Genomic DNA, 17,218 nt, shown 5'->3' on the forward strand with positions numbered 1-17,218 from the left:
GTGTGTCCACATGTTCCTCGATGCGCCATCGGAAGACTCCATCTGCCACTAGTTTCCAAGACACTGACGCTGCTAATCAGCTTTCCTGGAGATGTCCTTCAGCAGGAAATTTGATACTTTTCTCTGATTCTGAACCAAAAGACGTGACATTAGAACTTCCCATAAGACAAGTTCTATATTCAGCTGTGATATTTATACACTGCTTTACAAATACGCCTAATACACAGTACGCCGGTAAGCCACGGTACTTAAATAATTGACAGAGAAACAAAATAGGATTCACTTTTGAAATTCTTAGACTTTTAGTCTGTCTGGTTCAATTTTCTCTTTCACACAGGTCAGAACCAGGACTTTCAGAAAAACTGGGTGGAGGCAAGAAACCTGACTCCACACTGAAATTCCATCGAAACATCTAGCAAAGACTCATTTCAAGGCATACAATCCCTTTGCCTTTTCTAGCCTCTTCTAGCAGTTTTACTTAATAAATCTCCAGATACTTTTGCTATCCACGAACTCCCAAACCAGCCCTGATTCTTGTCAAAGGACATTTGTCAAGGCCGCAAAGGGAGTCGCCACCATCCGCAGGACTCTCTCAGCACTGGGGAGTCAGTCAGTCTCCCAAGACGTACTCTAGCCTCAAGGGAACAGGGACAAGCTGAACATCTCCATACCTACAGGCCACAGGACAGAGGCTCTCCTCCTTTCAGAGTCAGGTTATGCACACTCGGTTCTTTCTTACTGATGTTTTAGCTCCACTTAGTGGTCAGCAAGGCTCATTTAAAGCTTTGCCTTCCTCTTGAAACTACCGCTTTACTCAAGAGTTGCGGACAATAGGGATCTTCTCCACTCTGATCAGCGTGAGCCTGGTTCGTGATCCACAGCTAAAACAACGTCAACTAAAACGTCAAGTCGGAATTCCAGCAAACGCTTACCTTGGTAGCAGCGGGGACCGGGGCTTTGGTTTTTCTTTCTCCTTTTCACGTTCCCTGTCCCTGTCCCGGTCTCGGTCCCTGTCCCGGTCCCTGTGCTGCCTATCTTTTTCATCTCTCTTCACTCGTTCTCTCTCGCGTTCCCACTCTTCTTTCCGCCGCTGGCGCTCCTTGTCGCGCTCCCGTTCCCTTTCTCGTTCTCGCTCCCGCTGGCGCCGCTCTCGCTCCCGTTCTCGCTCCCTCTCGCGTTCCCTTTCTCGTTGTCTGTTCTCTCTTTCCCTTTCCCGTTCTCGCTCTCTTTCCTTTAAAAAGAAAAGGGAAATCATCGTGACGCTGTGGTAACATCTCCTAACAAAGCAGGCAGCAAGGTTGCAAAGTCTTGGACCACAAGCAACTACATACACCCTCCCACGTTAGAGCAAAGTATTGAGATAAATAATCTGGAGCTTGCTGGCCATCACTGCTTGCTGAGCAGGCAGAAAGTGGAGAGGAACAAAACACTGCATCATATTCATCACCACTGTAATTTTAAAAAGGCAACAGTCAAAGATTAATTTGGCTTATTATGCTTATTAAATAAATGTATTGATATTTCTAAGTATTTACTCTCATTGCTAATCATGTTTATAACAAGCTAATTAACTTTACAAACAAGCACCATGAAAATAATTGATGGTGCATCATGTGCAACAATAGCGAGGACAGGCTCCTCTCTGTGCACTGCTTCTGTAGAACAGCACGGTCTTAGAGCAAAAGGAAAGCCACTTTTTAAAGGATGTGACGAATACCACTGAAAAGCTCCCCACTGAACAGGATTTATTATTTTTGCCACTACTCTCCAGGCACAAGAGTTTGCATGAGGGCAAAAGGAAGCAGAGGGAAAGGGTTCATAGCCATATTTTCATTGAGCTCTAGACCTTACAGTGGCGCAACACCAGCCAACTGCATCTGGGATTTAAGCAACTGGCTGGGTGCTTCCCTCGTCTGACTCGATCAACTAACGTGCAACTCCACCAGTGGTGGACAGTCATGCCGGAGCCTCCGTCTGTACACAAAGCGTGCCTGTCCAAATCTAATCCTTTCCGTCTGTCCCAATAACTAAAAAGCAAACTGTTCCTCAGTCCGGTTATTTCCTGGAAACTCCCTCCCTCTCCAACATTTCCAAGAATGGCTGCAGATGCGGCTGTAAGCGCTGCACAACTGCCTGCTACGCAGAGGAGCAGCCAGTGCACATGAAGAGGAATCATCTTCCCATCTCAGACGTGCCTCTGCCTTCATCATGCTGAAACAGAACATCCTCCCATCTCTGCACCTAGAGTGTGTTCTGTGCAGTAATTAAGTCAAGACTTAACTATCTGTAAGATGAAGCATCTTGAACATACATGAAAAGTCCCCTTTCAACCACTACACTGGAAACATGACACGCACCAGAAGTACCTGGAAGAAAGCTGAAAGGAAAAGTGCAGAAAGGGGTATTACCTTACTTACTCTGTAGTTACGGTATGGATCTGGGTCTGTATACTGAACCCTGAAATTCTCATACTGCCCACCACGCCAGAACCGTTCTATTTCATAGTCATAATAGGGATCTGTATAGGGATCAAGCCTACAATGAAAAACAGGGAAGGTTAGAAAGGGAAGTATCACCTTGTCGCCATACAGAAACACTACGTATTCTAGGTCAGGTCTTAGTCACAGCGCACTGGCAAGAAAAAACATGTTCAACGGCGTATGACCGTACAAAGTGGTTTATTCTCTACATATCCCAAACAGACAGTCTTTTTTAAGTGAAGCTTATCAGAGAAAAGCACAAACCTTTCTTGATAAACACAAAAAAAGAACGCTACGAACCAAATTCAGCCTTCAAATCAATGCGGTAAAAATGCAGAAACACTAATTGCTTTTTATAGCCACTTCAGACATATGCAAATGTAACGGAACATGTTTTGCCTCATCGATTTAGAGCTGCATTTTCTGTCCACGCACACAGAGCTAATCTCAAGCACCCCCACATCAGAAGTGGAACGGATGGTGATCTCCTAGTCCCCTGCCACCGGAGGTGATGGGTGCATCCCAGTGCCGCCAGCACAAGGCACGAGCTGTTGCTGAGCTTTCCACTGGGAGAAGCTAAGCTTCGGAGGCAGGCCAGCAACGCTCTGCCCCTATGCCTGGAATTACTCCATGCAATGAAGGTAACCGCATCTGCGGCTGATATTCTCCAGTGGAAAACAGGTACTGGCCCCCCCAGCAAACAAATGAACTGGCAAGCACGTGGCACACCCTGCTCAACTGCAAAACTGTAATTACTTTTGGGGAGGAAAAGGATTTATAACCCACCCTCCTTAAATCTGCAATGTTTCCTCCATTTGATGATTTCTAGTAACATTATTTCATGTTTTTAAGTCACATACTCAACAATATCCAATCCCTGCCAGCCACCTGGAGTGAAAATATCAGATCCGTTGTAAAGATGGGGAGGTGGGTACAGGAAACAAGAAACTTCCAGGGCCACAGAGGAGTCAGTGGCAGAACTAAGATTATAAACTAAGGGCTCCCAACTTCCAGATTATCCGTAATGAGACTCTGACTTGTGAGTAAGAGGAATAAAGGGCCCACTTTTGTGTTTTAAAAAGTGCCAAATAATCTAAAACAGGCTAAGACGTAAGTGCTGCCCTGCAAGTCAAGCAGCTACCTGTATTTCTTTCAGTGCTTTTAAATGGTTTAAGATTTCTATTTTTGCCTGAAACAATAAGCCAAGGGAAAGATTACCAGGGAATCCTGAATACGGATGCTTAATTCAGCAACAAACTCCTGATGCCAACCAGACAACAGTCTGGATTCAGTGACATCAGGTGTTCTAAGAGACACAAAAAATCTCAAGCTACACCTAAAAAGGAAACACTTTACTTTTTCACCCAGCCTCAAGTCCAAATCTCCCCATTCCCTTCCTGTAACTTTTGTGGACTTTTTATTCATTTAAACAAGCATCACTGCTCTGCATTTGGATAATTCAGTGCTTAAATCCTTAGGTGAATAATTGGTATCACCCAAAAAATCAAATACATCCATTCAGTTAATAAACCGCCCACCACACCTGATGGGACAGCGGTCTGTGGCCTAGGAAGTTTTTAGAAGTGCAATGGAGAAAGGAAAGGGAATATTTTCTTACAGTTGCAACAGTACTGGAATCAAAGACCTGCTTACCCATAGTTAATGTTTTCTTTGATGTCCACCTCCCTATAGTTTTTCAAAAAAGAAAAAGGGATTCATGAACTATTTAGACATCTTCATATGTCACAAGACAGTCCTGAAAGCATTTATTAACATCCCAGCTGCACCACCAGTGGTTAGTTTGCTGCAAGGTGTCAATCTGTGCAATAAGTGTGTGTGTGTGTGAGAAAAATCACCGTTTTCTAGAGTTTACAGCAGCAGCAGCTTCATAACTTTTGCCTTTACACACAATGAAGATATTTGAATGCCACAGTCTGGTAATACATAAAGGTGCTTGAATTTTCAGGAATTCCATTTGTTTGATTACTTCTATTTAACACTGGCTACACGCAATACATTTTTTCCTTGACTATATGAAAAAACAGAAAGTCCTGTACCTAACACAACAATTCTTACATCAGTGAGGCAGTGGCATAAAACAACTAGAACGCTGATGCTAGTTTTCATATACAATCATAAAATAAAGGTACTACACGGTCAACCCACAGAGCACTGGTGATAATGTCCCAGGGGCAACTGAAAGCCTTCTCAGAGGAAGAGAAGGCCAAGATACAGACCGATTTCTACACAGGAAAAAAATAATATAGGGCAACTGTTTTGTTACAGTCTGCAGGACTGAGTACATAGCTTCTTTTTTAAAATGGGGAAAGGAATTGCACTCCAGAGCAAATCAAAGACTATTGAACAAAAGCTTAACCTACTCCTTTTCAGAGTTTTTTTGCAATTCATTCATCCCAAAATAGACAGAACCAAGCCTTGCCAACATTTTCTCTGTGAGCGACTAGAAATAATCCATAATCTGTACATGTAGGAAGAAGAGAGGACGTACGAGCAAGAGAGAAACAGAGATTCACCTGTATTCCTGTAGAATACAAGCCCCTCTCTCAAAAATTCTTTTTCCATTCCATTTCTTAGCTCAAGAACTACTAAGCAAGTTTCCCAGAGCTGACTGATTCATCCTTGCACCTTCTTCTGCCTGCTCTCAGTCATGACAGGAGTGTGTCTGAGGTCTGTTTTACCTCCTTAAAAAAACCAATCACCTAAACACTTAAGTTTAGGGTGTTTGCTTTGGCCCAGGCTACGCCCTGGCAGCTAAGAGGTTTGCTTTCTGACCAGCGTCTTACTGCACAGTTTATCTGGGACTGGTCAAGATGTTTGTTAAGACCAACCGCTGTGCCAATGCCCTTGCAAATAAACACCCAGCTGGTCGAGACAGTACAGCTCCTCCCCTGAAGCTCTTGGACATGAAGCACACTCCAACTTTACAGCCCTAGCTCTAGCATTTTAAAACTCTCATGGGTTGGAATAAGAAAAACAAGAGGGAAAAAAGTCGGAAGAATGCACTGGCGTGAGGTAGACAACGCACAACTAGATAGTGTCCTTGAGGGACCAGTATGCCAACAACATTGAGGGCAGAAAGGTTTAAAGACGACTGTAAAGAAAGGTAGTGTTGAACTAGAGTGAGCAGAGGCAGCTTAAGTTTTTAATCGGTGTATATACTGCTTAATGGAAGTTGTTTCCATTTTCTGAGGTGAGCATTCCTCCAGCTTGGAGGAACAAGTTAACTGAAGACTGCCATGCCTCACTACATTTCCCACCCATCTATTCCATGTAGCAAAAACAAGACTGCATCTTACGCTGGATCTCTGACATCTCTGGTGATGCGGTAATTCCAGTCACGGAAAAACTCGTTTTCTTTGTCAAATTCACGCTCGTCTTCTCCAATAGTCACAGTGAACCTCTTCTCCTCAAAGTCAGGCTCCTGTTCTTTTCTCATAGTTGCCTTTTTTAATACCTGGCATAACATAAAAACATTGTAAAGAGAACATTTCTGAGGCACAGAGAAATTGCAGTATTAAAAATCCTTCACTTGGGAGAAACCTGCCCTTCAACTAAAGCACCCTTCTTCTGCCCAAGTCTCATGAACGTGCAGGACACTGGACTTTTCTAGACGTAGAAAGTGTAATTCACTATTCCATCAGCTCAGAACAGCAGCAGACAGGCAATAAGTTTCACACGCGCTGACCCCATTTTCTGCAATGATCAGACACATGGATCCTATACATGCTAGAGAAACAGATTTACTGAAGTAAGGGAAATTGGATCAGCTTAAAAAGTTTTGCTTTGTGGAGGGCTTGACTTCAGGGCCACAACTCCCCCTAGCTCATGTTAACAGAAATAACCAAACCTGGATGTCAGCTCCTCTTGACTGTCTAACAACTGTGATACACAACAAGACACAGTTAATAGGTTAAAAGGCAAAAGGCAGGCTCCTTAGAAAGAGCAAGACGCTACATGCTCCAAAATGAGCTTTTCTAGCATCCTGCTCCCGACGAAACAGGCCAGCGGATTTTGGAGACAGTCAGCACACCTCCCAAGGGTGGCATTTACCTCTTTAGCATGCCGGAGTCCTCTCTCCCAGGCACTTTCTGTTGGAGGGTCTGGAGGGGGTGGAGGTAAGATTTCATCAACGACTGGCCCTCCCTGTTAGAAAGGTGAGAAGAAGAAGGAGAGAGACACTTGACATGAGTTTTAAGTAGCAAACTAATGTTTTGTAAACAGTTACCACAGGGTACCTCCAGACACTCTGGAGATGAATCAGCAGGACATAAGCTGGGACACACATGGAAAATTATTCCCCTCTACTAGCAACTTCAAGACTACCTTTTAAAAAAAAAAAAAAAAAATCACATATCCAATCGATGTATTAAATTTTACTAAAGTGCTAGCTCAAAAAAAAAAAAAAATCTTCACTTATCCTAGAGCAGGAGACAAAAGCTATGTGCAGAAGCCATAAATTCACAGAAAAGATGTCCGTACCCAAGGGTTGGCTGGCATCAGTGGGTGAGGGCCGATAGGAGGAGCGCCATTTGGGGAGAAGGGCTCAGGCTTGGAGATCAAGGAGTAGTTTCCTTTGTCATTCACGCCAGGGTGAATAAATCGACAGTTCATGCCCCAAGTACAGTGACCTGTGGAAATACAGTTCTGTTAGACCCCTGTATGCCTACAGCAAGCATTTGTTCAGCCCCACAACTATTTAAAAACCATCAAGGAATAATGCTGTTTGAGACATATGATTTTTCTTCTCTCCAACTTTGTCGAGATTTACCTGTTTTCATACACATGGAAAGACAGTCGCCACCCCCCACCTTCCCCAAGAGGACAAATAGATCCAGTCACAGATCGATGAACGTACAAGAACCTTATTACAGTGGGGAGAAGGGAGGGATGGATGCACACACACCATTAAGCAAATGCAGTAATAAGCCTGTGAGCTCTTCAAGTCTTATTAACGACAAACACCTCAAGTTAGGAGCTCTACCTTTTATAGAAAACAACAAATATAAACTGACAGCAATGAAAGCATCACAGTGCCTTCAAAACAAACAGCTCTCTGGTGAGGCATGAAGTATATCAAAGCTTTTCTCTCCAACTGACTCCGCAGGCTTGCCAGCACAAAGCAGGAAAGGAGACATCGCTACGGAGGGCAGCAGATGAATCTGAAGCTGCTCATTAGCTTCCAGTACCATCCCCAAAGAGATGGTAACACTCAGGGGTCTCTAACAGGATACAAAGCTAATTCCCAACTTTAATTTAGCTTGCCTGAGAAACAACCCCCCCCCCCCCTTTTTTTTTTTTTCTTCTGGCAATCCACTCAACATCAGGCAAGACATTTTGCAGATTTCCCAGCAGACACTTGCACAACAAAGTCATCGCTAATTCTGTGCTAGCTCGGGCATTAGCACGTTGACTTTAGAGGCAATGGAGCAGTTAACACTGCTACGGCCCAAGGAGGAATCCCTGATCTTGGCTGGCAGGGCAACATGTCAGAAATTCACACCACACCTGGGTCCCTAGAAATGCTCCTCATCAAATCCCAGATTAACCACGAGCTGGTGTTCTTGGTCAGAGGTAACACTGGATGCTTTTGTACCGTCAAACATAACAAGAGCACAAATCCCTTCGCACAGCGGCTCAGGGAGTGTTGCATCCTTCCTCCATGCCTGAGCACTGGGTGTAGGGGCTGCCAGACACCTATGCAAACACTTACTATTCCTACTGAGGTGTCAAGGGGAGCGATTACCCTGACAAGTAAGGGGCCCTGCCACACACGTCAAGGTGGCTACACATCAAGCTACTTCACTGGAAGGCTTTGCAAGCTAGTCATTCATGCCACTGGACAGACGCAGCCACATCAGTGCTCCTCAGACACAGCAAGGACAAAAATCTGGATGTCTTCAAGGTCCCAGGTGAGCCGTGCCTGATCTCCCTGGTGGCAATAAAGCCTTTAAGGGGCGAGCAAGAGCGAGTGTCAACGTTATCTGAATCGACGCCAAATCAAAGAAAAACAACTGCGGCAGGAGATCCTGCAGTCTGAACTTTGACTCAGGCAAATATTTCCACGCTGCACGCAGGCGTATGTCACGCTAAGGATTCAGGAACAAATACCTCTCCTTGCTGAGGGATTTCCCTGTTCCACCATCACGACCGACACGTTCGTGTCTCAGCACAGGCAGAAAGTTTGATACCGGAAGACATTCAGGAAGCCAAGTAAGTGATATCTGATGGTCACGTCTCCGGAAACCCCCTAAGCAGTTCCCTACGTTGCCTACGCCACTGACGCACCGAGTAAGAGACTCCACCCTGTTCTCCACCCTGCTTTTAATTTCAGATTTTCACAACTTGTTTCAAGGGCGATTGTAAATAAAACCAAGTAAATGAGCAAACATAAAAGTGAGATGAAGCTGAAGGAAGTGGAAGAGAGCTATAATCAGTTTAAACAGGAAAACTTTTATAAAACCTACTTTCTACGCTAAAAAAAATTGCAGGATAGTCTAAGATAGCTGTTGCGCAGTTGCACAAACTTTGGGGAATGTCCTATTAAGAAGAATTACAAAAAAATATGATTGGCTAGATTTAAAAGTTTCAAGTCTTAGGTCTCATTCGCAGTAAAAAATACGTTTTATGACTTCCTACCCCCAATTCCTTCCAACTGAGGCTGACAATCCCAATCATATTTCAGAAACGTGGTATCTGATGCAGTGTGGAGCAATCTTCCAGCTTCAGCAAAAAGCTTCTGTTTACGTGAAGATTATTTTTCATTCCAGCTGACCATTTCCTCAGCCCAGTGGAAGCACTGGCCACCAGTACACCTCACCCTGTCAGGTGCAACGTCATCCCTCAAGCATGCCGTCTCGCTGGGGTTTCTGGGTTGCTTGTGAAAACAGCTATATGTGAACTGCCAACACGTGACACGACTACGCAGGCAACGCAGGAACCTGGTCAACAGACGTGTTTGCAGGGGCTGCAGCGGCTCGGCGGATGTCAACACGACGTCCTATCAATATTTCTTACCAGCGAACAGTATTTCTAGCCCTATTTTCGATTTTAAATTTCATCAAATGTCTTTTAATAACTGGGGAAGCGAGATGGATATGGGATTGCAAGAAACAACTACGTTTTGGCCAGGCATGAGCTTGGTAAGAAATAACGACTATTTGCCATTTTTGTTTTCCACGGAATAACCTCTAAGCAATTGCTGTTTGTTAAATCAGCCCAAGCAGTTTTATTCTATGCTGTTGTAAAAACACTAGCAAGTTTTCCTTTATTTGCTTCTACCAGGCTCACCATACTTAGCACAAGGCAATTTTTGCATATTGGCTCCATGTAAATTCAGCATCTGGCCACCAAGGAACAGAAAGGTGATACTGAGGACGCCTGGGGCAGAGTTTGTCATGTAGACAGCAGCTTAACGGGTACAAAACCAAACAAGAAAAATTACAGCGTCTTTGGTTTTCTTCCACCATTACAGCATGTCATTACCTTTCATGAAGAATCGGCAGGTGGGACGTGGCCTCACTTTTCTGTCGCTGGGGTCTTTAACTTCTCCTTCTTCTAAGTCATCATCCTGGAACAGACAGACAAGCTGACATTTCACGTGGTGCATTTTCTGCAGCGACTTGACATTTCACAATATGGTCAAATATCAGTCACTGAAAACACACCCTGGAGCAAAACACAAGAGAAAAGCAATATAAAGTTACCATAAATACCCCTGAGCATCTTCACAATGTACTGCTACAAACAGGAAGATGCATCAACTTCAGCGTTTCAAAGGTGACTGCAAAACCCTTGAGGCGTTACGGACATCTTGGTGCCACACCACAGACCAAGGTTTCAAGCTGCATCATTTTACCCGATAATGCTTCAAGGCTCAAAATCAACACTACAGTGGATTAAGATCTTATACCTCAGCTGAACGAGGCTGGCTGGGCACTTTTAGCTGGCACTACGTGCACGGCAGTTAGAGGCAGCTTCGAGGCAAATGAGCTAAATCGCGTTACCTTTCCTTCCCGCAGGCTAACAGCATGCACACCGACAGCTACCACGGCTCCACTGGCGTGGGATAATACCACTGCCCTTCAGAGCCTTGAAACTGGACTGTCCCCTGCTCAGCACTCACGTCATCCCTGTTTAGCTCAAGCCAATTCCTTCTGTTCATTGATTTAAAATACATAGCGGTATTCCTACATTAATGCAATAACCCAATACAGACATCACACACCTATACATCAAGTTCTGAAGGATGACTGCTATTACAATAACTAATTATAAAATGCTTCCCCACAACGCTGAGTGACAATCTCGCATACAAGCTTTTCAGGAAAAAAGTCATACATATTTCTTCTGGTTCCCTCCGGCAACAAGTTGATACTTTCCCTTCTACTCCTCAGCTCCACACAGGAGTTGTGAATCTGCTCAAACAAAACTCTACATCATCCCCAGGCACAGCAGCCCCAGGAAGAAATTCTGGGAGATGGAGGTTGCTTCAAAGATTAAGAACCACAGGGGATGAGCGTGAAGTAACAGTCATGAAACACCTCCAGAAGAAAGTTGTTGAAACTTTAAAGTGCCAGCCTTTGCCATTGTTCTCCAGGAAAAAAAAAAAAACAAACAAACAACCTTCCCTGGCTTCATTAGGCTGCATCTGAAAAGTCAAAAGGAGCTAAAAAGAGGTGGCAATGCAGAAGGCAAAGGCATACATGACTAGAGAGTTGTCAGAGGTATCTGGCAAGGAAATCAGTTATTTATCCTAAAAGGCACCCTGGCCTTCCCTCGGTCTGCCTCCATTTCACCGCCACAGAAGTTTTCAGCATATGAAACACATCTGAAGAGGGAGCATCTGGTGGAGGCCTTCCCTTTGCGTGGCAATCGCAGCGACCCTGTGGCAGCGACAGCAGTTGTCTACATGGAAAAGATTAAGTTATGTACTTTGATCAATTTAGCAGCTGGAAAGGAGGAAAAACCATCACTCGGCTGCAGATAAACAAAGGATGTACAGAGAGACGGGTTAACAGCCTCTTCTGCTGCATTCCTCTGAGGGCAATATAAGGAGAGCTCTCCTGAACAAGAGCAGATTTTGAAGACTACACATATATTCAAATTAAAATTTGCATTAATATTCCCCCCCCCCCCCAAGACAGAACTCTGAAAGCAGAATAAAATGCAGAGATTTAACAGTTTCCCCCAAAGCTGGGGATGGCATTCAACGATGCGTGAATGGTATAACCAGCTCAACTCTGCTTCTTTCAAAAGAACTGTGTGAAGTCTTTGCAAATGCTGTACTTGAACAAAAGGGGAAGTATTTATTTCTGTGAGGTCTCCTTGGAATCAGGCAGCTGGGAACCCTGTTATGAGCTAATGTATGAAAACCAGAGTACAGATTCATCTTGTGCTTTGTAAGGAGAGTGCTCCCAAGAATGCCTGAGACTCTAAAGGAAAGCATTCATATTTTAATCAAGAAGCAGGCACGGAGTCAGGACTCCAGGAATTTTTTTTCCCCCCCCTGCCTGGACTCTCCCACAACACGCTGAAATTCCTTCTAACTGAATCAGAAATACACAAAACTTTTGGAAAATACGTAAGTGTTTAACAAAATCACCTGCTAGAATGGGCACGAAGAAGAAAAATAACATCACCTTTTTTTAAGCAACAGAACTTGTCAAAGCACCATTAGAGTAAAAAACCATTAGAGTAAAAAATACACGATATACCACTCTTCAATAAAAAGGGAGGAGGGTCTCTCCAGCCAGCAAGGCTCGACAAGCTTCCTGACCACGTGGCCAGGTCAGCTACACAGCAATGGGGCCTGGAAGGCAACACCATCTCCCAAGTCTGGACCCTCCCCTCCTTGGCCGAGAAGCCCCACCAGTGACCCCATCCACAGTCCACTGCTTCCTTGGCTGGTCACCGGGATATTCTCACAACGCTGCCCCAATCTAGTCTAGCTGTGCAGAAGCACTTTTGGCATGGACAGCGAGGAACAGAGCCAGCCAGGTGCTCTGGACCGGCGACTTCTCTTTGCAGTACTTGAATCCGAATAGTGGGAGTGCAAAGTAAGGTGTCCACCAGACCAGGAACCCACAGAAGGGTTTCTACTCTACTGCTAGAATCGCTTTGTCCTGTTTTCTTCTGCCTGCAAGAGGGAAACTGGTATTAAGCTGCATTAAATACAACTGCTGTACTGCAGTGCTTCCTACCTAAAGGCAAACATGGATAAAGAGTGCTACTTGCCCTAATCACTAATGCAATTAAAACCAGTTTTCGATTTTTCTGAATAGCTGTGTTTGTTCTCAGCTGTGAAACAGTAGCTACTGGGACTGCACATCCCTGAACACATCACCCAAACCACGTGCAGGGGCTGCCTGGTTAGACACTTTCCTGAAAGCCCAGCACCTTCTGTTCCTCTTCCACGCACCCAGATGCTGCTAGAGCCCAACAAACAGCTCAGGGCCACAGGCTTCCCACACACGCCTGATGCCTCAAGCACACGGCAGCCACTCTACAGCACCAGCCTCTCAACCTAAACTGATGAGACAGCTTACGAACGCCTAATCCACGGCTAAGTAATTTGCTGTCGGCATGATTCAAAAGTCCTCTGAGAGCTGAGGAAGAATAGTTTCTTAAAGCACTGGAGTCCTTCCATATTCAATGGGAACAAAGCTTATTTGTGATGGCTCTGACAATAAGCGGCACAAAGCTTTTCTACAGTACGTGGCACTAGACATCTTAGCCACTGAGTTTAGGACTTGGTACACAGTACGGTCTTACCTCCAAAGAAAAAGTGTGCTACTTGCACACTGGGGACACAGCTAACACAGATATTCACGTCAAAGAAGAAGGAAGGCATGGCAGTCTAAGAGCCAAACAGTTCTGAAACGTGAGGACAGGTCCCTCCTGCAGGACTCTGCCCACCTCAGACCAGCTCCTACTTACATCAATTTCTCCATCATCAATTTCTCCATCATCTTCTTCCTTCTTCTTCTCCTTGAGGGGATCCTGGCCATCCTTTTCATCGTCACTTTTGCTGCTGGATTTTTTCTCATCTTCATGGGCATCATCTCCTTTCTCCTCTTCCTCATCATCCTCACCAGCAGCTTTCTCACCATCCTCCTCTGCAGCAGTAGCACTTGGTTCCTCAGGAACTTCCTCATCATAGTCCAACTCATGCTCATCTAGTTCACGGGTGACAGAGGACGCTTCATCACCAAGGTCATTTGTCCTGTCTTCCTCCTCTCCTTTGCGAGGCGGAGGGCTCTTCAGCTCCCCGCTCTGCTCGTTGTTGTCAGACTCCTGAGACTTGGTTTCGCTTAAGCGGTCCTCTTCATCTGAGTGGTTTTCCTCTTCACCATGACTCAGTCCCCTGGCTGCATCCTCCTCCTCCTCTCCCAGGACGCTGCCTTGCCCACCCTCTCCATCAAGTTCCCGGTCTGAACCACTCTCCTTCAGGACTTCGTCATCGGAAAGCTGCTGGTCCTCTTCATCAGGAGAGCAGGGGTTTCGCTCAGGGCTGTCGGAAACATCCATCAGTACCCAGCAGTCTGCAGAGAACAGAAAACAACACTTGTTACAGGGAAACAAGCTGGGAAATCAAGAAAGGCTCACCTTGCAGAATTTGTACTTTTGTATTTTACCTCCTAAAGAAGAAAAGGTTGCTTGAATTCATAAACATAGTTTATGATAGTACCTTCAAAAAGAAAATACGGAGTTTAAACTGCATAAAGAACTGATTCCAATATTGTCCCAGACTAGATAAGAGTGTGCTACCCTTCATGTACAACGATGGAGCTCGAGGTTGGAATTTCATCTACAAGCTCTAACAGGTGAGGCTGCACAAGCACTCCCACCAAATCACCATTAGAAATCCCAAGGTAGCCTCCTCACCCCAGGCACAATCAGCAGAGGCATTTCTTCTGTGAACACGCAAGTGAGCTTCAGAACACAGGACCAGGTTTTCAGGTGTGTTTTGTAACTATAAGCACGTGGCACCACAAATTGCATGGATTCCCGAAGAGGCACAGGAGCACGACTTAGTGATTCTGGAAAAACAGCCTATATATTTACAGTACTTGCTACACTGCATCCAGAATAGATAGGAAAGCAAGGACAGTATGCATTCATGAAAACTCTTGGATTTTTAATCAGGTTTAATTTAGACAGTGCATGTATTGTCATCTAATCTCCACCCGCTTTATACAGTAAAGATTCAGAATTCCTTCAAAGCAGCAGATCAACTTCATAACTGTCTGCATCATGCACTCTTGCTAGAAGCTCAGGATGAACATGTGCTTGGTATGAATAAGTTAAAAATTAGATGTCTGCTTAGAATAGGCATAATAAATGCAACAGAAAGGGACAAGATGTAAAGCAGGAAAAAAATCCAACCCATACTTCTATTTATTTTACTCCAGAAAACAAAAAAACCACAAATTACAGAAGAACTGTCTGACCCAAGGAACTGGTCGAGCTGTCTCTTGCTAGGAAGATTACCGGTTCACATCCAGACAAAAGCTCTTGGTGATTAAAAACTCTTCCCCTTCAGCTATGGTCTCTTGCTGCAGCATGTCCCTAGCCCTATAAACAATGATGGCAACTCCTTCCTCGCCCCCCTCAGCAATAACCAACAGTGCTTGGCTGCCTCAGAAGAGCCCAAGCTGAGAAAGATGTCTCGGCAGGTCTTCCAGCACCAAGGCGGCCAACGCTCAGAGACATAAAAGCACCCACTGCAGTTCTCTGGTTGTACCAGTGGAACAGTTCAACAGAGGCATCGGCTCCTCTCAAGGTGGCACCTTTCCAGGGGACTAAACTCACCGTTTCGGTATATGCCACCTCCTCCTCCAAACCCAAAGGTCTGTACAGGAACAGGCTTGGGCAGCCATCAGACAGAAATGAAAAGCTACAGACAAACCCAATGCTTACAGAAGCACAGTCAGGGCTAAAGAAAAGCCACGGGGTCACAAATCAACAGGACTTCTTCATCCTAATATGTATCACGTTTTACTTCAGCTGCTCCTAGCTACAGCCTCCCTGCAAGCACATTTACTGCTGGTGCAACAAAAACATGGCATAAATTACCAGATTTTTACCTGCTATTTTTAAGACCTTTGGAGCAGAAATGCTACAAAACCAAGACACTGGTAGCTCCTTTAAACACATCCAGCAATCCTTCCTGAAATAAAAGTTATTAACACTAAGCAGCTCTGCACTACTTAACCTTTTCCTGACGCAACCCATCACTTTTCTCTGTTACGCTCCTCTGACTGGTTCTGCATAGTAAAGATTGTTATTTACCATCAAAGAGCAAGGACAGGCAGAAGGCACACCAAGTCACAGCATTCAAACACACTGCCACGCACTGTAAACACGACCAAAGCAAATTCAAGCCTTCACAGCATCTGAAACCCAAAACATTTTGGTAATGACCGAATTGGCGATCTCAGTGCTGAAATACGGCAGGACGGTAAGCGCGGGGAACACGCAGCATCTCTTTGTGTGTTAAGAGCCCATGCCTGGAAATCAGGAAGGCATGACAACTTTGTTACCCATGCTACTCGTCTGCTTCTTCGTAAACTTTCCAGGACCAGGGCTGTTGTATTTATGTCTTGTACACTGCCAGATGTACTGTCATCACTGAGATAACATCTCTTGCCTTCACCCTAGTGAAGACATTATTAGCTGGTATTTGCAACAAACTCTCAAGATGAAAGTCACACTCGAGAAAATGCTGCTCGTTATACTATGGGAGGTCTGCAGAGAAGGAGCTAAAAAAAAAAAAAAAAAAATGAAAAACACTCCCAGAAGCAGTACGAGTCTATATGTTAGTACCTAACAACCATGCTCTACTTCAAGTCTTCAAAGCCCTGCACAGATATTAGCTAACTGATAAACGCAAGGATGATCTAAACATTCGACGGGGCCCCGAGCAGCAGAAGAGTCACATTTTGAGCTTCCTACTGGCTACTCTTGTTTCTTCACACATTTGAAGAAGTTGGCTCTTGCTCACAACCAAAGTTTTGATTTTACCGAAAAGTTAAAAGCCAAATTAAAAGACAGCAATTGCCTCCTGGTGATAGCGGCTCTGGGCAGTTAAACAGGATGTAACTTGAAACAAATTATACTCTTACTGAGTATATAAAGGTTGATGCTGAGTTCATAAATGCTTGCACGGATTGTTACTGGCTTTAAGAGTAAGTTTATGGCAGCGATTTTAATTGCCTAAGTGCCTGAGAAGTTACACTTTGCGTGCACATAGACCAACATAGTGTATTACATCTGAAAGGTCAGCCTTAAGAGGCCAGTAGAAATATAAAAGCTGTCAAGGGCAGATGTATTCAGGAAATTTGTTTTCTGATTTCTTGCAATGAGCAGCACCAAAGAAAAAGCGTTTAAGTGAACTAGATGCCTTTCTGCATTCGACGTCGAGACCTTCAGCGGGACGGGGGAAAACAAATACGAACGCGTTCTCACCACCAGCTAAGGTGATAAGTATGAAACATTCACCTCACCAGCAGCTATCAAAGCTATTATAAAAATCCAGTGCATCCTCCAGTTACAATAATTTCCTATTAATTTGCATCGGCAGAAATGATAAGAAACACAATAAATGACAGCCCAATGGAAAAGGGTTCACAAAATCCAGGCGATCTGTTTTTGGTGCGTATTTCCCTGGATTCCAGTAACAGCAAGTTTCCCTTCAGCAACAGGCCTTACGTCCTCCC

The 17,218-nt window shown here is 44.6% G+C and overlaps 1 protein-coding gene across 6 annotated transcripts in view; it reads right to left on the reverse strand.

Moving 5' to 3' along the window:
- Positions 1-17,218, reverse strand: part of ZC3H18 (zinc finger CCCH-type containing 18) — a 50,171-nt gene that overhangs the window by 26,898 nt on the left and 6,055 nt on the right. For 3 of the 6 annotated variants that reach the window (XM_050904292.1, XM_050904287.1, XM_050904286.1), the window contains exons 3-10: positions 13,437-14,041; positions 9,984-10,068; positions 6,981-7,129; positions 6,552-6,644; positions 5,798-5,955; positions 4,134-4,166; positions 2,409-2,535; positions 933-1,231 (exon numbers count right to left, since the gene is read on the reverse strand). In XM_050904292.1, coding sequence (XP_050760249.1) covers positions 933-1,231; positions 2,409-2,535; positions 4,134-4,166; positions 5,798-5,955; positions 6,552-6,644; positions 6,981-7,129; positions 9,984-10,068; positions 13,437-14,027 — 1,535 coding nt within the window. In that variant the 5' untranslated portion in view covers positions 14,028-14,041. The remainder of the gene's footprint in view (positions 1-932; positions 1,232-2,408; positions 2,536-4,133; positions 4,167-5,797; positions 5,956-6,551; positions 6,645-6,980; positions 7,130-9,983; positions 10,069-13,436; positions 14,042-17,218) is intronic. The other 3 variants (XM_050904290.1, XM_050904289.1, XM_050904291.1) reach the window with 2 other exon arrangements.

This window comes from Gymnogyps californianus, chromosome 12, assembly GCF_018139145.2.
Source record: "Gymnogyps californianus isolate 813 chromosome 12, ASM1813914v2, whole genome shotgun sequence".
Taxonomy (NCBI): domain Eukaryota; kingdom Metazoa; phylum Chordata; class Aves; order Accipitriformes; family Cathartidae; genus Gymnogyps; species Gymnogyps californianus.